Source organism: Solenopsis invicta, chromosome 8 (genome assembly GCF_016802725.1).
Source record: "Solenopsis invicta isolate M01_SB chromosome 8, UNIL_Sinv_3.0, whole genome shotgun sequence".
NCBI classification, from domain to species: domain Eukaryota; kingdom Metazoa; phylum Arthropoda; class Insecta; order Hymenoptera; family Formicidae; genus Solenopsis; species Solenopsis invicta.
Genome location: NC_052671.1, coordinates 18,376,854 through 18,400,750, shown reverse-complemented (window position 1 = coordinate 18,400,750; position 23,897 = coordinate 18,376,854). Strand labels below are relative to the sequence as shown.

Here is a 23,897-nt window from a genome sequence, read left to right as displayed (position 1 = left end):
ATTTTTCTTATTTTTTTGTCATTTAAATTTATTCAAATTTTATTTGATTTATATAGTTTACTTAAAATGTTTATTTCTAAGCATAATATATTAATAATGACATTGTTTTGTGTGATATAAAAAAATATTAATTTTATTCTTCTACAAAAGTTAAGACTAATGTTCGATATATATCTTTAAGATTAATGTTCGTTATATAATAATCGCTGTGTTATCACATCAGTTTACATTATAATTATAACTACATCTGTAATTAGGTTAAAAATTTTGGAACAAATTTTATTTTTTTATTATAATGCTTCTAAGTGTACTTTTATAAATTTGTAAACTTATAACTGTAAAGAATTTATAATTAAATTTCTTTTGGCAATTCCGCCAGCATTTTGGTTTCCTCGAAGCAAAATAATTCCTTGATTTCTGTCATGTTCTGATGAAGTTGGAAGTATGGTGATTACTTCAATTTCATCACTTCTTAATGTACAGATATTGTGGATCACACAGCATGCAATCACATATTCCGCCATTACGTCTACTCTTGACATAGGTGGACAATGTAATGAGGAGTTCCTCAATGAGGAGTTCCTCATACCTTTTTAAGAGACCGATGCATCTTTCTGTTACTCTGGCTACTGACAAGCGATAATTATAATTAATCTGTTTTGCTGTGAGGTATCCGTTGTCTCTGTAAGGAGTTAATAAGTGTTGATGAATCTCATATGCGGCATCTCCCAATATGTGACTGTCAGCTGGAAATTTCTCTTCGTCATTCAAATAATTTGCTACCTCTGATTGACGAAAAACTCGCTGATCATAGACTGAGCCAGGATGCCTAGCATAACAGTGTGTGATCAACATTCTGTGATCACACACCAACTGTAAATGAGAATGCAAATATACAAAACCAAACATTTCTAAAAGACTAATTGTGACTAATAGATATTTGTTACCTGTAACTATATAGAATGAAAGCCTTTAAGGTTGATATAATCGACAGAGTTTTCTTTTGGCGCATCAATCCGAATATGGGTACCATCAATGGCCCCAACAGTTTTTGGAAAGCTACTGCTTTCCTTGAATCCTCGCATAATCTTTACAGCTAGATCACCAGTAGGCCATTTAATAAATGTGGAAGGTTTTAAGAAAAGTCCATGTGTGATTCTTCGTACAGCTCGAAGTGCAGTTGCTCTTCCAACATTAAATTGATTGCAAACAGATCTTTAAGGAAAAAATTTATTAAAAAATGTTTTTGTTGTTAATTAAAAATTTTATTTATTATTTTAAATTTTTAATTACCTGTAGGAGTCCATGGTTGCCATTTTTTAAATAACAATCATTAATTGATGATCAGATGGGATCATTGGACATTCTTTTATTTTTCTTACTAAATATGATAGAAGCATTTCTAAAAGATATTCAAACGTTGCTCTTGACATTCTGTAGGCAAGAAAAAAATGTTAATATTGGCAATTGTATGTGTTAGTACATATGGATACTTGAATAAAATGTGTAAAGTTGCGTATTGTTACTAATTTAAAATGACTTTTAAATTTGTGTCCCATGTAACTGTTTACAACATTAACGTAATTTGAAATTCGCGAGCGAAGTTTACGTTTTTTCTTTTGTTGATATAACACCCACTCGTCATCAGAACTTGAGTCTTCAGATTTTGATTCGTAAGTTCTATAGCGCTGTGTAATAATAAAGACCTCTATGACGTCCATGACGCACTGTTACTACACAAAACTCGTTCCACTTAAGATTTTGACCGTAGCGTTCACAATTTAGTGGAACGGCAAATATTGCGGTCGTGGTCGTTGCTGTTGCAAGCGTTAAGTGGAACGCACCCATGGTCGCATACGGGCTGATAGTGTAATAGCGAGCGTCACCGGCTATTCTGTGTCAAAAAGATGTACTGGACAAGATTCGCTTGGCGATGACAATGATAATAACGTATCTGAATGTAAAAATGTCAAGATTTGGACTTCGCGATATCTCCGCACGGAAGACACGGAGAGAAAAAATAAAAACACTTTTATTATGCAATTTTCCCCAAGCTATCGATTGAGACTATTCAAAACTTGATCGGTTCAGCCGTTACTGAAATCTATTAATCTCGTTATGTTTGAACTCGCTGACTTGCGTAAAAGAGGGTCGGTCTGCGACTCGCTTGCATACATTTTTTGCTTGCATTGGCGCAAGACGCAACCGCGCCTTTTGATATATTTATATCTGTTGAGGATTAATCGGAATAAGGTGGATTACTCAAAAATTAGCACGAGGTCGATTTTATACAGAAAGAAGTACGTCTTTATTCTTTGGTCGTTCGCGCGGAAGTAAGTTCACTTAACAAGTAAGTTAAAGAGACTAGAGAGGCGGCGCGGTTATAGCAAGCGCTCACCGTCTACAGCGCCACACGGCGTCTCCGCTCAACTACGTTGGGGCGTTCACATGACAACACCCCAACTTATCGTGAGCTACAATAAAATGTCGGTCAGTTGAACTGAAGGTCTGAACCGACTCTTTGGGTCACGATATCCTGCAGACCCATATGTTGAGCGCAGAACTTCTGCTTCTGACCCGTTACACCTTTAGTGAGACAGTCGGCCACATTTTCGGCGGTCGGAACGTGCAGCAACTCAATGGTTCCGTCGATCGCCTTCTCGCGCACATAGTGGTGTCGCGTATCAATGTGTTTGGTCCTGGCCCGGTAAAAGTCCGTAGCCGCAATGTCCAGCGCACTCCTATTGTCACATTCGAGGCGGATTGCCCCAACTTCCTCAAACTGCTCGTGGAACTGCTTCAGCCAGACCGCTTCCTGCGTAGCGGTTGCCATGGCCATGTATTCTGCCTCAGTTGATGACAGAGCTACCGTGGGTTGACGTTTGCTGAGCCATGAGTTACTGCCCGTGCCCATCATAAAAACGTATCCGGTGCATGATCGTCGGGTGTCCACATCCGAACTCCAATCAGCATCAGCAAATCCATGAAGCTTCAGGTCATCAGAACGACTAAAAAGAATCAAATAATTAATTGTTCCTTTCAGATACCTGAAGATCCGCTTGACAGCGGTCCAGTGAGCTTGTCCGTAATTGGTGTTGAACCGGCTCACGTTCCCAACAGCGAATGCGATATCTGGTCGCGTTCCTTGAACCAGATACAGGAGGCATCCTACAGCCTCTTGATAGGGAATGTTGCTTGTATCTTCCCCTTCCTTTTTCATGTTGATCGACAGCCTTTCGTTTGGAACACTGGGAGTCGGCACCGGATTCGCAAATTCCATTCCGAATCGCATCAACATGTTCTTGATGTACGATGATTGGTCAATCGCTATTCCATTTTCCACGTACGTTATGTTGATTCCAACGCACGTTCGGGCTCGGCCCAAGTCTTTCATTTTAAAGTGAGTCCCCAACTCAAGTTTCAGGCGGTTCAGCACTTCCTTGTTCCGCCAAAAGATTAAGAAGTCATCGACGTAGATTGCCACGATTAGTGACACATCCTTTGTGTAGTACACACACGGGTCCATTTTCGATTTCTCGAGCCCGTACGATCGTAGAACGTTGTCCAAAACGATGTTCCATTGACGACCACTCTGTTTCAAGCCGTACATCGCCTTCTTTAGCTTGCACACGCGACCACTTCCGTCGTTGTACGAAGCCGGCTGTTCAATGAAGATCTCCTCGTCCAGATCGCCTTGGAGGAATGCGGTCACCGCATCCATCTGGTCAATTTCCATGTTCCACTTCACTGCCAGTGCAATCAAGAAACGAATTGATGTGTATCGCACGACCGGAGAGAACGTCTCGACGTAATCCAGCCCGTATTTTTGAGAGTATCCCTTGGCAACCAGGCGAGCCTTGTATCGCAACACAGACCCGTCCTCGGCAAGCTTCCGCTTGAACACCCATTTGACTTTGAGTGCTTTCCTGCTTTCGGGCAGTTCCTGCAATGTCCACGTTTCGTTGGCTTCCATTGCTCGCATTTCCTCATCCATCGCTAGTTTCCAGTCAATAGCATGCGGTCCAGCCAGCGCCTCTTCCGCCGTTTCAGGCTCGCCCGAGTGCTCAACGTCTTCCGCTCGGTAGATGAAATAATCTCCAAGTCGTTGGGGTGGCTTCGGAGTTCGCTGCGATTTCCGCAATGCCTCTTCCGGTGATGGTTTGGGCTCGTTGCCTTCGATGTTGTTGACCGGCGCATCCGCAGCTTCACCACTTGCTGCGTTATTACCTGCAGCGTTGTTGACCACGGCTCCGCCGTCGTTGTCCCGATCACCTTCGGCGTCTTTCTGGCGTGCATCCCCATCTTTCGGTTGTTCTTCTGGAACGACGTCAGCATTATCATCAAAGAAATGTTTAACAATTACCTTCGCTTTCCGTGGCTCCAAGAACTTGACGTCGCGGCTCACTAAAACCTTCCCGGTTTTGACGTCTAGGCACCGCATCGCCTTCTGTGTTTCCGCATATCCAACAAATATCAGCTGCTTCGATTTAGGGTCGAGCTTCCTTCGATAAATTTCAGGGATGTGCACCATCACAGGCGTGCCGAAGATCTTCAAGTTCGATACGTCAATCCGCTTTCCTCGCCACACTTCTTCTGGAACCTTTCTTCCGAGCGAGCGATTTACTGATCGGTTGATGACGTAGGCGGCCATGTTTACCGCCTCACCCCAAAAACGCTTCTCCAATTCTGCATCGATGAGTAGGCACCTGGCGCGTTCCACTAGCGTCCGGTTCATGCGTTCCGCTACACCGTTTTGTTGGGGGGTATAGGCGCATGACGTCTGGTGAATGATTCCAGCATTTTTAAAAAATGCCTTGTTGGCGCCGTTTACAAACTCGGTCCCGTTGTCAGATCTAATGCGCTTAACTCGACAATCCGTTTGCCTTTCTACCATCTTCACGATGGCCTTGATGGTATCGCTCACCTCGGTCTTCGATTTTAGGAAATAGACAAACACCTTTCTGGAGAAGTCGTCGATGAACGTCAACATGTACTTGGCTCCTCCGCTGGATGTTACTTCCATTGGCCCACACAAATCCGTGTGCACCAACTCCAGGATTTCTCTCGATTTAATTTCCGTATTCGACGAGTGAAATGGGGCCCGAGATTGTTTCCCCATCATGCAGGTGATACATTCCTGTACGTCCTCACCCTTTCCGTCGAACTCGAGGCCATCGACCAGGCCCTTCAGCCGAATCATATCGCCGATACTCAGGTGTCCAAGCTTCCGATGCCAATCCATTGCATCTTTCTCCATTCCGTCGGCACCTATCATGTCACCACTCGCCAGGCGACACTCGATCGCATTGCTATCTACAACGTACACGCCATTCCGTGCATGCGCTTGTAGTAACTTTTGACCTCTCGGGTTGTAAATCCGGCAGTCCATTCCGTCGAACTGTACCTTGTTCCCAGCTGCTGTGATTTTCGCCACTGATAGCAAGTTTGCCGCCAATTGCGGCACGTAGAGCACCTCCTTCAATTGGATCTTCACACCGTCGATTGACACTAATACCATGCCGCTACCAGCCACTTTCAATTTCTGGTTGTTGGCGGTCGAAATTTCCGGGAAATTTCCTGGCCGAAAATTCTGTAGGATGTTTCGGTGCGGTGTCATGTGTCTCGACGCCCCGCTGTCTAGGTACCAGTTCGTGCTGGCCACCACTCGATCGCTCGCCATGAATGCATTCGTCAGATTTGCGTCCTCCGATTGATTCGTCAGCTTTGCATCGTCCGATTGAGCCTTCGATTTCGACTTGCATTCAGACCGTTTGTGACCGACCTTGCCACAGTTGTAACATTTGAAGCCAAATTTCTTTGTTTTCGCCGATTTCTTTCCGCCGCTGGTGCCGGCTTTCGGATAAGGAATGCCTAGGAATGCTGACGATGACTCACCTTGACGGCCTCCGCTTACATCGAGCAATTTCGTCTTCACACCATCGGCAGTCAGCGCCATTCCGCTACTTTCCAATCCAAGAATGAGTGGGCGATACTCCTCACCGAGTCCAGCCAGCATAATCGCGCCGATCCACTCGTCTGTGATCGCGAATCCAATGCCAACTAATTTATTCACCGTCGATGAAATCTCCGATAAGTACTCCGTCATTGAGTTGCATTCATCGAGGCGCACGGTGATGAGATGCCTCAGTAGCGTTATTTTCCGTGTGAGACCTTTGTCGTCGAACAGTTGTTTCAACGCCGTCCAGATACCAATTGCCGTTGTGTGGCCTTGGATGTGCACGTAAAGTGACTCATCCACCGAGACGACGATCCGAGCTTTCGCCTTCTTTACTTTTATTGGGTCGGTTTCAGTGTTCGCTTCCGCAATCGTACCATCGAGTTCCTCGAATTCCAGAACACTTTTCATTGCAAATTGCCATGTGTGGTAGTTTTCTGAGCCGCGTAGTTTATCGACAAATTCCTTTCCCATTGTTTCAATCTTAACTTGTTCACACGCGAGTTCGATACGATAAGCTAACCACGTGATTCCGCAATTTTACAATTTTTCACCGAAATATTACTTTGCCCAACAAAATACCGACAATTCCACTAATTTCGAGTTACCTGGGCCCATAACCTGTTGAGGATTAATCGGAATAAGGTGGATTACTCAAAAATTAGCACGAGGTCGATTTTATACAGAAAGAAGTACGTCTTTATTCTTTGGTCGTTCGCGCGGAAGTAAGTTCACTTAACAAGTAAGTTAAAGAGACTAGAGAGGCGGCGCGGTTATAGCAAGCGCTCACCGTCTACAGCGCCACACGGCGTCTCCGCTCAACTACGTTATGGGGCGTTCACATGACAACAATATCTTATAATTATATAAAATAATACAATAATTAATTATATAAATAATACACAAGAACAAAAAAAAATTATTTTTTTATATCAATACAAATTGAACAAAAATGCCTTTTACGGTTGCAGCTAGGTCTTCGTGCTTGTGTTGTTTGTGTAATTTTATATACTTTCCTCAAGTCAATTATTTTTTTGTATCGTACACGTTTACAACCGTCAGAAATTAAACATTTTTTAAAATAGATATCTGAAATTAAATATAAAAGATGTATTTTAATTAAGATATAATACTCTTTGACTATATAAATATGGACTGCTACTACCTCTCCACTTTTCCTATGTTTTTGTGTATAAGAATAGAGATCCTATAATAAGAGTCTGGCCAGCAACCAGATTTCGTCAAATTTCTGAGAGTGAAAAAGGAATATCTCACATCTCACTATCTCGCTCTTTCACAAATGCCAGAGATATGTGATATGTTCAGTGTGATATGTATGTGTAAGTGTCCTTTACGCAGCGTGAATAACGTGATTGAAATTTAATATGGTAGATGTTCAGTTGAATTTTGCAATAATTCCTCATCAAAAGGATATGTCATGGGCAAAAAATGATGGATGTAAAGATTGGAGGCCTACAAATAATTCGTATCTTTGTGAAGTTAAGTAACATATTTGTTATGACAAAATCATAAGAGAAGATTAAATATAAAAATTATGTCAACATATATTATTTAGATTAATATACAAAACAAGTTTGTAGTATTTTTTATAATATTTATTGATAAATATTACGTATATTTAAAAAAAAAGAGTAATTACAGTTTGAATTTAAGCGGAAGTTGACGAAAAATTTTGCTTCAATCAAAAGTGGCACCCTTGCTGCCCAGTCTCTTATTATAGGGTCTCTAGGTAAGAAAGATCTGCAACGCTTTCATCTTCTAAGTGGCAGAAATATGAAACAAAAAAGCAAGAGAGCAATAGTAGAAAATCAGAAAAGAAAGAGACGGAATATGATATATCGCTTTGAATTTATACGTTTACTCCAAAATATGCGATTATATTTCTAGTAAAATAAGAATTAGTTTCACTAAATTAAAAGAAAACAAATATAAAATATACACATTTTATTATTGAAGATATATTTTAAAAAATTATATAATTAATATGTTGAATTTTCCATTTCTTTTCTTTTCTTTTTTACTGCGGAATGTCTAAATATATAGAGATATATATGTGAGAATGCTGGATGTTTTAGGTTTTCTTAACTAAATATTCAGATTCAATGTATAGAACTAATGATATATTATAAAAGTTTATTTTTATACAGTTACTTTTCCATCGTTCTACTTGCTAAAATGGTGAGACCGTGATTTTCTCTTTTTATCTAACTGATCAGTGCACACGGTGTGTCACTGTATAACAAAATTAATGTTAATCGCTGATACTGAAAAATTCCTGGCAATTACAAGTAGAGTAATCAGAGTACTTATTGCTTGCCCTCTCTCTCTGTCTACCGCTTGCTCTCGCACGCCTTGTCTCGCTTGCTCGTCTTGTCGCTTGTCTCTTCTTGCTCGCACGTCTCGTCGCTTACTCGCACGTTTTGGGTCGACCACACAACCACACGCCAGTAACGGGATTCTGTAACTCCTTAGCGACAATTCGGTATCGTTACAGCGTCGTTGCGCAGATATTATACATGATAGAAAAGCTGCGCAATGACACGTAACGATATCTCTAGCTGTCGTTAAGAGTTACAGAATACGGCACCAGGAACGTTCCCGAAAGGAAAAGACCAAGGGATCTACACACACGGCGACATCTCCCACCAATACTTCTTCAATGCGCTATCTCATCGATCATTCTTTGACTTTCTTAGACTAATAGACAAAACCCGCCAAATCTAATTCACCATATCAATATTAATATCAACTTACTTATTCTAGCTTGTAGAACGTGCAGAATTATTTCTTTTAACATAATATTGTGGGGAAAAAGGAGAATAGAACAGACGCCTGTACAGAGGGCGTCAGGCTAGAACGAGTTACCGATGAATAACAGAACAGACTAGAAAAAGAGAGACGCTCGCGTATCCGCATCGCTGTAAAAACACGCTTTTTCCCAAAAATATATCTGTTGTTAGATACTCAACCCTTTTCTCTTTCTGAGTTTACCTTACTTACAACCATCATCCCTACAATATTGGGGGCTTGTCAGGCGGGATTTGGTCTCAAGAAAGAAAACGGTGAGTACAACGACGCCAAAAACGTCGAAAAATTTCGAGGTTAGATTGACGTTGCCATCGATAAAAGTGCTTTCCAAGAAAGACGATTAAGACGCTACAACGATGGAAAGACTTGAACAGATCAAGGTCATAGCCAACAACTTGAAGATGGGCTTGAAAGCGGTAAGAGCACTACACAAGTTAATTTTTGAGCGTGAGGGAGATCGCAGCAACCGGAAGCGATTGCGCGAATTTGCCGGTTTCGCGTTCGCTAGCGGATCAGACGAATATAAGAATAAGTTGGCATATGCGGATACAAACCTCAGATGGGGAGATCTGATAGCAATCTACAATATTCTAACGATTGATTACGCAGGGACGAAGCGAGAATTGAGCCAGTGAATCTGCGAATACCTAATGGATCTCAACTCACTAGACAAAGCGAACAAAGATAGAATGGACGCTGAAGAGAACGTTACAGAAGAAAACGATGATCTTGACGATGAAGACAACGAAGAGGAAGTAGAGGAAGCTTACGACGAAGAAGATGAAAACGAAGCAAATGACGAGAATAATAACGATGAAGATGCTGCAGAAAATAGACAAGCAGATAGGAATAAAAAGACGACAAAAAATAAATTTTCCATGACATTCAGGGATATAGAGGATTCAATCCGACCATTTAGTGGAGATGAGAAATATCCAGTGGAAAGATGGATCTTGGATTTTGAGGAGACAGCGGAACTTTTCAAATGGACAGACATATAAAAAATGATTTTTGTCAAAAAATCATTACGAGGCCTGGCGAAACTATTCATTCAAGGCGAACGAGGACTAAACACATGGAAAAAACTGAAAAAAGCACTCAAAGATGAATTTAGCAATAAAATGAACAGTGCTGAACTGCACAGACAGATGGAAAAAAGGAAGATGAAGAAAGATGAATCAGTACTAGCATACTTTTTAGCCATGAAAGAAATAGCCGCCAGAAGTGAGGTTGAAGAAGAAGCACTATTTCAGTATACAATAGACGGCATTGACAATCAGTTAATAAATAAAAGCATACTGTACGGAGCAAGAAACAAAAAAGAATTTAAAGACAAATTGAAAATGTTTGAGAAGATAAGAACGAAGAATGCAGCCACGAATAAATCGTCAAATCCAGCCACAGTAAAAAAGATTACGAAACTAAAAGAAGAAACTCGATGTTTCAATTGCGGCGATTTAGGACACAAGTCGACGACGTGCGAAAACAAAAATAAAGGCACCAAGTGCTTCAAGTGCAACAAATTTGGTCACAAATCATTTGATTGCAAGAAAGAAAAGCCAAAAAACATGAAGGAAGACAACAATGAAGACACAAGGAAAATAGAAACAATAAATAGCCTGAGTGCTCCCAAAGGATTGCACAAGACAATAGAAATAAAAAATAAGAAGTTTAGAGCATTAATTGACACCGGAAGTCAGCTTAATATTTTAAATCAAAGCTCGCATAAAAAGATAGGGTCACCGACATTATCAAATACGACACTATGCTTTTCTGGATTTGGCGGAAGCAGAGTAGCACTAATAGGACATTTTGAAGATGTTGTTTCAATTGATGACAAACAGTTCCAATTAATGATTTACGTAGTGAATGACGACGCTATGACGATGGAAGCGGTCACAGGAAACAAACTGTTATCACAAACCAAACTGACCATAAGTTAAGAAAACATCATTATTAAAAGAATATTTGAAGAAAATAATATCCTTTCTCCAAATTACGTTGTCGAATTAGACTCACCTACCGTTGAACATACAGTCTGCAAAAAAAGCAAAAGGAAGTGCAAGACTTATTAGACAGTTATACACCAAGGAAGATTAATAAATCTGATATCGAGATGAGTGAAAATCAAAAAATATTCGCGCGACCACGACGCCTATTGTTCCACGAGAGGGAGATCGTAACTGAACAAGTGGAAGAATGGATTCACGAAGGGATAGTTGAACCGTGCTCCTCAGAATACGCTAGTCCGGTTGTAGTAACCAAGAAAAAAGACGGATCATCAAGAATTTGTATTGATTACAAGGCAATCAACAAAATAATAATAAAAGATCGTTACCCTCTGCTCATAGAAGACATTGTAGATCAATTACAGGATACCAATGTTTACAACTCACTGGATCTGAAGAATGGATTCTTTCACGTGCCCGTGAACAAGAATTCCAAAAAATATACCGCATTCGTAACACACGAAGGACAGTATCAATTTCGGAAAGTGCCATTCGGCCTTTGTAACTCTCCAGCTGTCTTCCAGCGATTCATCAACATCTTTAGTGACATGACGACAAAAAGAATTGTACTGCCGTACATCGACGACCTGATAATACCGGCAAAAAACGAAGAAGATGCCATAGAAAAACTGAAGCTAGTATTGAAGAGAGCAGAAGAATACGGAGATCAACAAGAAAAAATGCCAACTACTTAAACAACGCATTGACTTTTTGGGTCATGTTTTTGAGAAGGGAAAATTATTTCCTTTGACGAAAAAAACAAGAGCAGTCTTAAATTTTCCGGAGCCAAGACCACCAAACAAATACAAAGTTTTCTTGGACTCACCGGATATTTCCAGAAGTTTATCTCACAATATTCTACAATTGCAAAACCTTTGAGCGGTTTGTTAAAAAAGAAACAAAATTTTCTATTTGGTAAGGAAGAGGAAGACGCATTTCAGAAATTAAAACAATGCCTAGCTGCAGAACCAGTTGTGAGCATTTACAACCGTGAATATGAGACTGAAGTACACACCGATGCCAGTCAGTCTGGGTACGGAGTTGTGCTATTGCAGAAACAGCCTAAGGATGGGAAACTACACCCTGTGTACTACATGAGCAAAAGACGTAGAGCAAAAATATTCTAGTTATGAGCTCGAAGCACTAGCAATAATGGAGGCGCTGAAAAAACTTTGTATCTACCTTTTAGGTAAGCCATTTAAGATTGTTACAGATTGCGTTGCTTTCCAACAAACCATGCGGAAGAAAGACCTTACACCTCGAATAGCAAAATGGGGTATGTTCTTAGAAGAGTTCAACTACAACATCGAACATCGAGCTGGTACACGACTGAGACACATGGATGCGCTCAGCCGTCACTCTGTAATGGTCATAAAATCTCACGACATTACTCCAAGAATGAAGAAGGCACAAGAAAAGGATGAAGTCATCAAAAATATTAAGAAGCTACTAGAAAAAGGACCATATCAAGATTACATACTAAAAAACAAATTGGTGTACAAATAAGCCTAAGGATACGAATTAATTATGGTGCCCACTGCTATGCAAGATGAAATTATCAAAAGTGAGCATGAGAAGGGACACTTTGCAATAAAAAGAACCGAAGAAAGTATAAAACAAGAGTATTTTATCCCCAATCTGCTAAAATAGAGAGATATATGGCAAACTGCGTGAAGTGCATACTGATTAATAAGAAGTTAGGCAAATCTGAAGGATACCTACATCCATTAAATAAAGGAGATACTCCGCTGCAGACTTATCACATAGACCATTTAGGACCATTAGAAACAACCCACAAAAATTATAAGCATATTCTAGCAATCATAAACGCATTCACCAAGTTCATATGGTTATACCCTACAAAAACGGTAACTTCCGAAGAAGTCATTGAGAAAATGGAACCACAAAAAAGCGTCTTCAGAAATCCAAAACAAATAATTTCTGATCGAGGTACCGCCTTTACCTTTGCCGAGTTTGAGGATTACTGTTTAAATGAAGATATTAAACATGTCAAAATCACGGTGGGCTTACCACGAGCTAACGGACAGATAGAGAGGATTAACAGGACAATTATCCCAGTGCTAACCAAAATGTCCATAGACGAACCGACAAAATGGTACAAACACGTTTTAAGACTGCAACAAGTCTTAAATTCCACGTATCAACGAAGCATCAACACTACTCCATTTGAGCTGCTGATAGGAACCAAGATGAAGACTAAAGACGACCTTACCATGAAGGAGGCAATCGAGCAAGAAATGACACACTATTACGAAGATACAAGAAAGCAATTAAGAGACGACGCACAAAAATAAATCAAAAAGATACAACTTAAAAACAAAAAACATTACGATTTACGACGTAGAGATCCCAACAAGTACCATATCGATGATCTGGTGGCCATCAAGCGCACACAAGCAGGACCTGGATTAAAGCTGAAATCAAAATTCCTAAGACCGTATCGTATCATCAAAATAAAACCTCACGATACATACGATGTCATCAAAGTTAGAAGCTGCGAAGGACCGACAAGGACCACGACATATACCGAGTATTTAAAGCGTTGGCCTGGAGGAGACTCAACTACGGATTCATCCGAGGCGGATGATAGTTCAGGACGGCCGAGATGTGGGAAGAAGAAGAATAGAATAGACGCCTGTACAGAGGGCGTCAGGCTAGAACGAGTTACCGATGAATAACAGAACAGACTAGAAAAAGAGAGACGCTCGCGTAAAAACACGCTTTTTTCCGAAAATATATCTGTTGTTAGATACTTAACCCTTTTCTCTTTCTGAGTTTACCTGACTTACAACCATCATCCTTACAATATATATAATAATAAAATATATGAAGCAAAAAATGGAAAGTAAGTAATTAAAAATAAAAATAAATAAGTAATGTCATATAAATAAAAAAGGAAGCTTCATTAGAGAACCGTCATTTTTGTACTGTAATAAAATATACAGTATAAATTATTGTCCGCTGAAAATAACAGTTTTAATTAAATTACGTCTTATAAAGTGTTTGTGTTTATTCAACGTAATTATTTTACTTTCATAAGCTAATTTAACATTCAAATAATATGTAATAATTAATTTTATTATTACATATTTATGATTCTCTAATATTTCTAGATCTTTAATATGTGTGTCAAAGTTAATAAATAATGTATCTAATCTTAGATTTCTTAATGTTTCTTGAATCATTGTAGGGACCAATTATATTTCTCATTTTTAATTTATTTTTTAATTTTAAAAAATCAAAAATTTTTTTACTTTTTAATTTGATATTAAAAAAATAGTGAATGGCTTCTCTAAAAAGATCGAAAAGTGTTGTAGCGGTATCTAAATTTAAAGGTTTTTTAAAATTAGTAGCAAATGTATTCCTTGAATTTAGACAGTCAAATACATTATTGCACATTCGACAAAATTTTGCAGTTGCAGCACAGCCAATGAAATCTGGATGTTTATCATCTAGAAATTGCTTTAAAGCTATTGAACAACTTTCGCTGAGCGTTTGAGCAGCTAACTTAACATTCATTTTATTTTTTGTCCACTGCAAATGTTTTTTATTAACTTTATTTGCTAGATGAAAACATCCAGCTTCTTGCAATTGTATTAAATTTTCAATAAATTTAAAAGTAATTACATGATCATGTGCTTCCTGTAATATGTGCTTTGATGCAAATGCATTTCTTATTAACTTTAACACATGAGCAGCATCTAGAAATATGGAAATATTGTGTTTATTTGTTTGATGTTTAAAAAAGGCTTTGTCATTAAAGATATCTGCTCCTAACTGTTTACACATAGAGACGTTTGCCGCAAGCCCATCAAAGGTTAATGCAATAACTTCAACTTCAGATGGTACTATAAACTCTAGGTAATTTCGGCTCGTTCTTCAGCCGTTAAGCTAGGCACACAAATATAGACCACAGGTATTTTCCATCACTGATTCATACAGTTTAAAAGGTATACCAAAGCTTCTTTAGCCAGAGGTAAATCTTCTGAATCTTCTATAAAAAGTCTATGATTGACGTATCCAATAAATCTTTTTTCGGTCTTATTCCATTGGACCTGCTGTCTAATAGCCATTTCATCCATTGTTAGACAAGTGTATAATTTTTTTTCCGCTAGTAGCTTTACTTCTTTTTTTTTTAATTTTTACGGCTTCTTTGGTGAAACCAGGTGATCCTTTAGTGTAGCTATACCAAGATCGAATTGTTGATGGTGCCGGCAGTTTATTTTAAAAAACGTTACAAATATAATTATAAGCTTTAGGACTATAAAAGTTTACGGTTAAAGCAAATGCCCTTAATCGCGGAGAATATTTTCCTTTAATCTTTCTTCGTGTAATCTGCCCTATTATCGTGCGTTTGTCTACAATAGCCTATTGTATAAAAATAAAGTGAAATAAAAATAGTTGCATCCATGTTACATTTTTTTTTACATAAATTGAAGAATATAGGTAATTTATTTTTAATATATTTTATTTTATTATAATTATTACTATTTGTTAACATACATGTACATTCAAAACATTCATATGCAATAATTAAAATAATTATAATGGTATAATTATATACTATAAGTACGTTTATGAGTTATAGGTAAACTTATTATAAATTAAAATATACACAAATTCAATATAATGATAGAAAAATATAAAGATAGAAAAATATAATAATTCAAGTATGTACAATTTATTTTCAGAATAAATTATCATATATACTATGGCATAGTATATAATATAATTATTATATTATATAGCATACATATAAATATAGATATAAATATGGGAGACCGGGGCAAATTGTTAGACGGGGTAATTCGATAATTGGAAATATCTTTTTATGGGTAAATATTAAAAATTTACATTAAACACTGTAAACACGTTCTAATGTAACGATGTTGCTAACAAAATTTTGTTGGTAACGGCGTCATATTAATGTCGTAGTAGTGAAAAATGTGTTTTGCGACAGTCAAAGTAATTTTTGATAGTCAGCATTTCTTCAAAATTTAAATAAGATAATAAGGTTTTTTTTGAAAACTTTGAATGTATCGTGTCCAGTTGAATGTATTTGAAACATTTCGTGTTTACTTTTTGCTGTGTAATGTCTATTTTTGTCAATCATATGCAATAATGCGCACAGTTGATGTTGGGGCTATTCATAATACTGAGCACCGGGGCGATTCGTTAATACTAATTACAGCGCCTAACCTAAGTTGGGTAACCCTAACCCTTTGGCTGTGTTACGAACGTCTGCGCTACGCAGAGTTAAGCATTGAGGTAAAGTTCTTCATTGATTTAGTTCAAACTTGATAATATTGTGTACGAGGTGGGATCAAAAAATAAGGTGACTTTTCATTTTTATAAAAAAATATTCATTTATTCATCCAAAATTATGTTATCCCCTTCAAAATAATCCCCCTCTGATACAATTTGTGCCAGCGCTTTTTTCAGTCGTCAAAACATTTCTGAAATGCACTTTTGGGTATTGCCTTGAGCTCCAGCGATGCAGCCTTAATCTCCTCAATCGTCGCAAATCTTCGTCCTTTCATAGGCCTTTTCAATTTTGAGAAGAGGAAAAAGTCGCAGGGGGCCAAGTCTGGTGAATACGGTGGCTGAGGCATGATGATAGTATTGTTTTTGGCCAAAAAAGTACTCACTAATAACGACGTGTGCACAGGTGCATTATCATAGTGCAGAATCCATGAATTTTCTTTCCACACTTCCGGACGTTTTTTTCTTATTGATTCACGCAAACGCCGCATAACCTCAAGGTAATACCTTGTTTACCGTACGACCTTGTGGTAGGAATTCTTGATGCACAACGCCATGGTAATCAAAGAAAACTGAGCAAAACCTTCACATTCGAACGAACTTGGCGTGCCTTTTTCGGTCTTGGCTCTCCTGGGCTCTTCCACTGGGATGATTGGGCTTTGGTTTCGACATCATAACCATATACCCATGTTTCGTCACCCGTTATAACCCTTTTGAGCAGATTAGGATCATCATTGACGTTGTTCAACATGTCTTGGGCGATGTTCATACGACGCTGCTTCTGATCAAAATTAAGCAGTTTTGGAACGAATTTCGCTGACACACGTGTCATACCCAAAACATCCGTTAAAATTGATTGGCATGAGCCAAACGATATGTTAAGATTATCAGCTATTTCTCTAATCGTGATTCGACGATTTTTCAACACAATTTCTTTCACTTCCTGAATATTTTCGTCGGTTTTTGACGTGCTGGAGCGTCCAGAGCGAGGTTCATCGTTAACATTTTCTCGGCCCTCTTGGAATAACTTATACCATTTATAAACATTTTTTTTGCTCAAAGTTGACTCACCGTACGCCACTGTCAACATTTCAAGAGTTTTTGAACACTTAATATCATTTTTTACACAAAAATTAATACAAATTCTCTGCTCCATTATTTTCAACAGCAAAAAATCACCGAGCACGCAAACACGAGTCTAACCTTTATGCCTCTCACATAAAAACAACACATGCTATATAGTCAAAACTTTGAACATATGATCGTGACGAGTGTACCAACACAAAAAAAAAATTTTGAAATTAGAGTGTACAGAGCGCGCGAAATTCAAAAAGTCACCTTACTTTTTGATCACACCTCGTATTCCAGCTTCGGGACTAATATGTTATTTTGAATCACCTGTATAGTCAAAGATAGCACTTATGATTTATGTGACAAATAAATTATTTAAGTGATTTAATAAAAGTGTTATAGCAAATTATATAAAAATTAGCATTTTTTATAAAGAGTATATAAAAATCACATTAAAATTACAAAAAAATAGAAGAAATGTTTATGACAACTTATTGGTTTGGTGGAATCATTATTTATAATATTAAAATAGTAGCTTGTACATTATTCCTACGTATTATTTCAACTTTTGTCGTTATTATTGTGTCATTAATATTGTAAGTATTTTAAATATAATATGTAATATATGTATTCAAGTTTATAGAAAAGAAAGTGGTATCAGGGTCACCTATTTAAATTTTATTTAATAATTTTGTTAATAATTAATATTTTAAATAGATAATTAATCCTTTGTCTTACAACAACAAGTACGTAAGACTCATGGTAAGAAATTTGTGCCAAAAACAATAAGCACGAGCCTGACTCGTGGTACTTTATTCGGGACAAACGTACACTGAGAGAAATATTTGGTAAAATCAACTAACGTTTGATTAAATAGTGATCAAATGAATTTTATAGTTATAATTACTAAATATATAGTTTTGACCAAACAATTTGTAACCTTAACTAAATAATTATTTTCATACAAATTTCAAAAAATTTTATTAAATGTAATTAAGTTTTTGGTACCAGTAAGTAGAAAATTTATTTGATCACTATTCAACCAAATGTTAGTTTATCTTACTAAACGATTTCTCTCATTGTAAACAAGACGAGTCAGACTCGTGATTCAGTTGTTCTTTATATTTTCTTACTTTAGTTACATGTAATTCTTCGTTACGTTCACACGTTTAGGTTATTATTCTCTAAAAGAATTAGACTCATACATTTTGCGTAAGTTCGAGCATACGGCTGAACAGCTAAATGGCTTGACGCGTGACCAACCTTCTTGTTTATTGTGACCCGACCAATCGGGAGTTAGCGGGTACGACAAGGGGTTAAATGATTATATTCAAACTGTTATTTAATAGATTCTAGACTCAAAATTGTAACCGCGCAATATGATATATTTATCATATTGAATATTATTCATAAAAATGAAACAACACTGCATGAGGCAAAGAGACGTGGTAATTATTAGAAAGAACTCGAAATTTAAAATAATTAAACAAATAGAGACCAATGAATAGAGTCAAACGAATAGAGTTAAACGCGGTTGTTGGTGCGTGCCGGTAAATTCTTCATATTTATTTAAAAAATTTTTACTCATAGTTAATCCGAACATTTTACCTCAATTTAGGCCATCTTCAGCGATGGTACTACAATTGGTATTACAATTTGGCGAGAATTTTTCTCTCCTGAGATATATCAAGTGAAAAAAGCGCCATTGAATTCATTAAAAGCTGGAATGAAATTTAAATAAATTTGATACAGAGTATCAATTAAATATCAGAAATTGTATTATTCGTGTCATTAAAAATCTTTAATATATGTCACCTTTGAATAACTATATGAACCTTAGAATTAGTAAATTAACTAAATCGTGCAAATAATTTTAAATAAACAGGCATCAATCATTTTACATCAATCAAGGAATTTTAACCAATTTATTAAAAATAATAAAATAAAAAAGATGTGATATGTTTGTTACCGATAAATTAACGTTTTAAGTTTCGATGATATTCATTTATCAAATGCAATTACTATTGATTGGCGGTGTGAACAAATAATAGAACCATCATATAAAAGAAATCAGATGATTTTTGTTAGAAGTTTATTTAAAAAGTAGAAGCAACCTGTATATTATAAATTTGATTAGAATGTTACAAATGATATTTTGATGGAAGCTTTAAGAAATTTATATATTACAGGTTACATAGTTATTGCAGTAACTTGTGATTTAGGTCCATTAAACCAACAATTATTGAAAGAACTTGGTATTGGAGTACAATTACATAAAAAATGCTACTTTTAACATTCTAATAATGACGCATTAAACATATTTATATTTACTGATCCACCTCGTTTAATAAAATTAGCTCGTAACAATGACATTAATTATGGATTTAACTATAATGGAGAAACTATTAAAAAATCGTATCGAGAAAAATTATTAGCTAGTTATTAATAGTAAAGATTTAAAAGTAATTTACAAGTTAATACAGAATCACTTAGATGTAGTAAAAAGTGATCGGCAAAAAGTAAAAATTGCAACTTAATTATTTTCGAATACCAACGCTGCAACCGAATGGTATAGTTTAAAAGAATTTTTAAAAGTAGAAATTTGGCAATCTACATATGTTCTGAAATTATTTAATGACTGATTCGATATATTCAATAGTACGCATATGTATGGAAATCACCCAGAGTTAAATGCTTATGGCATAGATTTAAAAAAGTAAAATATTATATTCAAGAAAAAGTCTTTTCATTCAAGAAGCAAAGATCTGCAACCATATAAGATTTCTTTCTTTTCAAAAAGGAATTATTCTGAGTAATTCTTCATGTAAATGTACCTAATGTAAATAGTTGTTTTTTCTCGATTTAAAAAGAAATGGTAAAATTTATTGAATGTAGACAAAGTATACGATAATATTCACTACTTAAACTAATTTAAAAAAATTTTTTGTTGTTGAAAAATTTTAAAATGGCGGCAAAGCAGCTGCTTGAAGTAGGCTCCTTGAATTTGCGCCGGCCTACGCCAAGGTCACAAAATTAATGTGAAACAAAAATTTCAAAAAAATTTTGTTAGTTTATGTAAAAACGCACAGCATGTACCTAAATAATTAAAAAATTTATAAAATTGCAAAAACGACGACATAAACAAAAAAGCACTTTAAACAATTGTTCATAATTATTGTTTAAAGCAAAATATTAATGATTGGGTAGATATATGTTGGGACTAGATAGTTTAAAAATAAACATGTAAAATTTGAAGATGATCGATCAAGTAATTTTTGAGTTATATGTCCCGGCGCGCAAAATTTAGCGTTTTGAGAAAAAGATGTTTAAAGTTGTATACCTACATTCTCCGGTCGCTGAGGCCGATTCACTTTTTGTTGAAATTAACACAAAAGGTAGTCTCTTATAACTTTCTAATGTTTTTTTTTTCATATTTTTGAGATAATTTCCTAACAATTTTAGCAAAAAAAAACAGAAAACGTGAAAAAAATCGAATTTACATTAGGTTCTCCTTTTAAGAAATTTACTAGAATATTAAAAACAGACATATAGTAGACACAGAAACACCTGTTCATTATACACTAAGTAATCGCTTGAATCAAAATGTAAGCGAAATTTTTTTTTCATATATTTAAGCAATGGATTCCTGATCTAACGCCACTAAAATTCCAAAACCGATTACGCTGGTACAGGCGGTCGATTTGCTCTTCGGGCGTGAACCCCCCCGCTCGACGCATCAGGGATAATAATGCCGTTGCATATTTCAGGCAGTTTTCCCCGTTTTTTTTTAGTACGCGCATGTATCTCGTCTAACAGGTGAGCGCGAACTCTGGGGGGAAAGTATGCGTTGCAAAAGGCATCCAGGAAATCGGTCCAAGTTTTCCACCCCTCTCGCAAATTGCGAAGCCAAAGCAGGGCGTCTCCTTTCAATAGTTCCGAGAGCCCGGTTAGGATTTGTCGGTCGGTGTACTTGTAGACTTCTTTGAGTTTCGCGACGCGTTCCAAGAACCCCTAGGAGTTTTTCCCATCAAAGTGCAGGCCCCATTTGCGCATCTGGGACATCGCTTTAGCAGGCGACTCTTTGGTTACGTCTCAGAGTTGCGGCATGGGGGGCAGCGGTGGAGGTGGGGGTGTTAGCAGCGGGCGCTTGATGGGTGGCGACAGGAGTAGTGTCAATTTACCCGGTTCGCGGTGATCTGTAACGTCGCGGAATTGCTCGGGGTGTGCGGCTACGTAATCGCTCAGACGGCGGCGGAGATCATCTACCGTGCTCTCGATGTCTAGCCTGAGATTTTCTAATTTCTCGATCAGTCCGCTTCGACGCCGCAAATATATCCACGAAGGGCTCATATTGTCCTTTTATTTTCTCTCGGTATAGTCTCTATTCGGGCGCCATGAAACAACCGATATTCCGTTAATATGTGTGGATTTAGCTCACAGCTTGGTTAACGTAATAGATTCAAAGCGAGAGAGAGAGAAAATAAAATTGGCTCTTAAGATACGTGAGTTTTATTGCTTAACACTATGGTTTGTTACAGATATATTTCATGGATAATACAATCGAGAAATAAAAAGAGCGCGGCAAAAGAATATAATGGTTTCGAATCTATTTTCTACGGGCGGACTACGGATATGGTAAACTATTTACAAAGTATATACAGCCGGCCGCGAAGCCGAGCGAGAATCTCGCGATTCTCGGAAACGGGCCAGCGTTCCCGAGGATTCCGGCTGGCCGAATTTCTAGGCGCAGTTGCGTTGGTATTTGGCAAGGCACGCTGACGGCACGAATGCGCAGGCTAGTCCGGTGCGCTTGAACGCTTGGAAAAGAAACTGAGCTTGCGGCGCGTTTGGCTTAATAGCCCGTACGGAGGTTCTGGCGTCGAGTCGCGGGTTTCGGTCTGGATCGCCCGGAGCCATCAAGTACCTTGGTGGCGGCAAAGAATCTTTACCGCCTTGGTCTCCGAAGTGGTTGTGTAAAAAGAAACTGCGCTCTCTCGAGCGTCGGCTCTGTCGCTGTCTTCGACAGCGGCAAAATACATTTACCGCTCGTTCTCGCCGGAGAAGTTTCGGATCAGGATCGCAAAATGCATGTTGAGCGTGCGAGCGGAAGCTTGCACTTTTATACCCCCTGGCTCACACGCTCGGTCGTTTCCGTGCGTTTTCGTTATCCCTCAATTTCCTCCACGGTCGCTGGTACAGGCGCGCTTTCGCGGGGATTTCTTTTTGCGGCTGGTCGATGGTGCGCGTGTGCGCGGTCTTCTATCGCGCACGGATTTGCTTCGTGCTAACGGCCGTTAGCGGCGTTGTTCTCGTGGCAACGTTTAGGCAGGCGCGAGCACGCCTTCTGTTGTTTAAAGCCAAACAGCGGCCTCCGACTGGTGTTCGCCAAGAATAATGCATGTAACGTGCATACGTTGTTACAAGTAGGATTTATTTAATTGGTCGGAGGATGTTTCCGAATTTTAATTTGCTACTATTAATACGGATGGCGCGGGAAAATAAAAAAATGTTATCCGCCAAACGTAACAGCATTTTTTCTTATACTAATTCTTTTCATTACTTTTCTTATCTAGTAGCGCCAATAACAAAGTACATTAAAATAAAATGTTATTTTTTGTATACATTGGTTATTTTCTATAAATAATCAATAAAATCGAAATATTATAGAAGTTTTTGTAAAATAAAGTAAAATAATTATTTGTAAATCTTTATTTTAAATAATAGTTTTTGAAATTGTTGTAGCTAAGTAATAACGCGAGGCAAGACAACCGAATAAGGTTACCATGCCACAAAAATGTTATAATTAAGTAATAACGCGAAGCATGACAACCAAATAAGGTTACTATGCCACGAATGTAAAGCATTTTTGCAACACGGAACCTGAAATCCTAAAAACCCGCGGACTACTTGGACTAACCGTGTCACAAAAATGCTGACAAACAATTGCGCTCAGCAACGGCTTAGCGCAATGACCCCTGTACAAAGACATTGCCGAAGCAATCAAGCGACGGAGAGTAATTAGTGAAACCGTTTATGCAACAGTATGTCTCGTCGTACCCGTCGCAACTACGCTATAACTGTGACAGTGAGGATATTATATTTATTATTCGAAGCCATCGAACTCCTTTATTCTTAACCCTTTCAACCGGACCTCGAGATCCTTGGTGTTCGCGAGCTTAGGCTCGCCTCGTGCGTTCGCCGCACTACAAACTGGTGTCAAAGGTGGGATCTATCTTGACACCACGAAGAAGAAATAATCCTAAGAAATAAGAAAGATAAAAGGCAAGCCTAGGCAAGATACTCCTGCCAGAACTCAAGGAGATCCACCTACGCTTTGCCAAAAACCGCAGAGACGCCGGACCGGCGATTTATCGAACTGCAGATTCCCGCTGATTCATCAAACTGCGGAGGCACCGAAAAACGTCGAGTCATCGGATAGCCGAGTAGCCAAGGCCGACCAGAGGCTATGTTGACCCACTGTCCTACAAAGGTAGTCGCCAAACATCCTGTTACGCAACACAGTGGAGAACCGACACCATGCGAGCGATAGCTGTCACCGTAATACTGTAAGTCGTTTAAACCATTAAGCTTCCCATAAATACTTGATGACGCTTAGATCGCTATCGACATCGCGAAACAAGCGTTAGAACAAATAATAGACAACGTGCTAAGATCACTAGCACTTACGGGCGACGACGACTTAGACCCCGAAAATCACATAGTATCCGAGCGCAAGTTTGCGATACAAC

The 23,897-nt window shown here is 38.0% G+C and overlaps 1 protein-coding gene across 1 annotated transcript; it reads right to left on the bottom strand.

Annotated features, from left to right (window-relative positions):
- Positions 1-465: 465 nt before the first annotated feature.
- On the bottom strand, positions 466-1,307 carry LOC120358558 (putative nuclease HARBI1). Its single transcript, XM_039453136.1, has 3 exons — positions 1,294-1,307; positions 993-1,215; positions 466-873 (listed from the first exon to the last, which is right to left on the bottom strand). Exons 1-3 carry the CDS (start codon positions 1,305-1,307, stop codon positions 466-468), a joined length of 645 nt encoding a protein of 214 aa, XP_039309070.1.
- Between the last annotated feature and the right edge of the window lie 22,590 nt (positions 1,308-23,897).

What these genes read in the sequence shown, in the direction of transcription:
- LOC120358558 (XM_039453136.1), bottom strand. An exon ending in ATGCGCCAAAAGAAAACTCT is followed by an intron (nt 874 to 992) that starts GTCGATTATATC and finishes TCTCATTTACAG; the next exon opens with TTGGTGTGTGATCACAGAAT.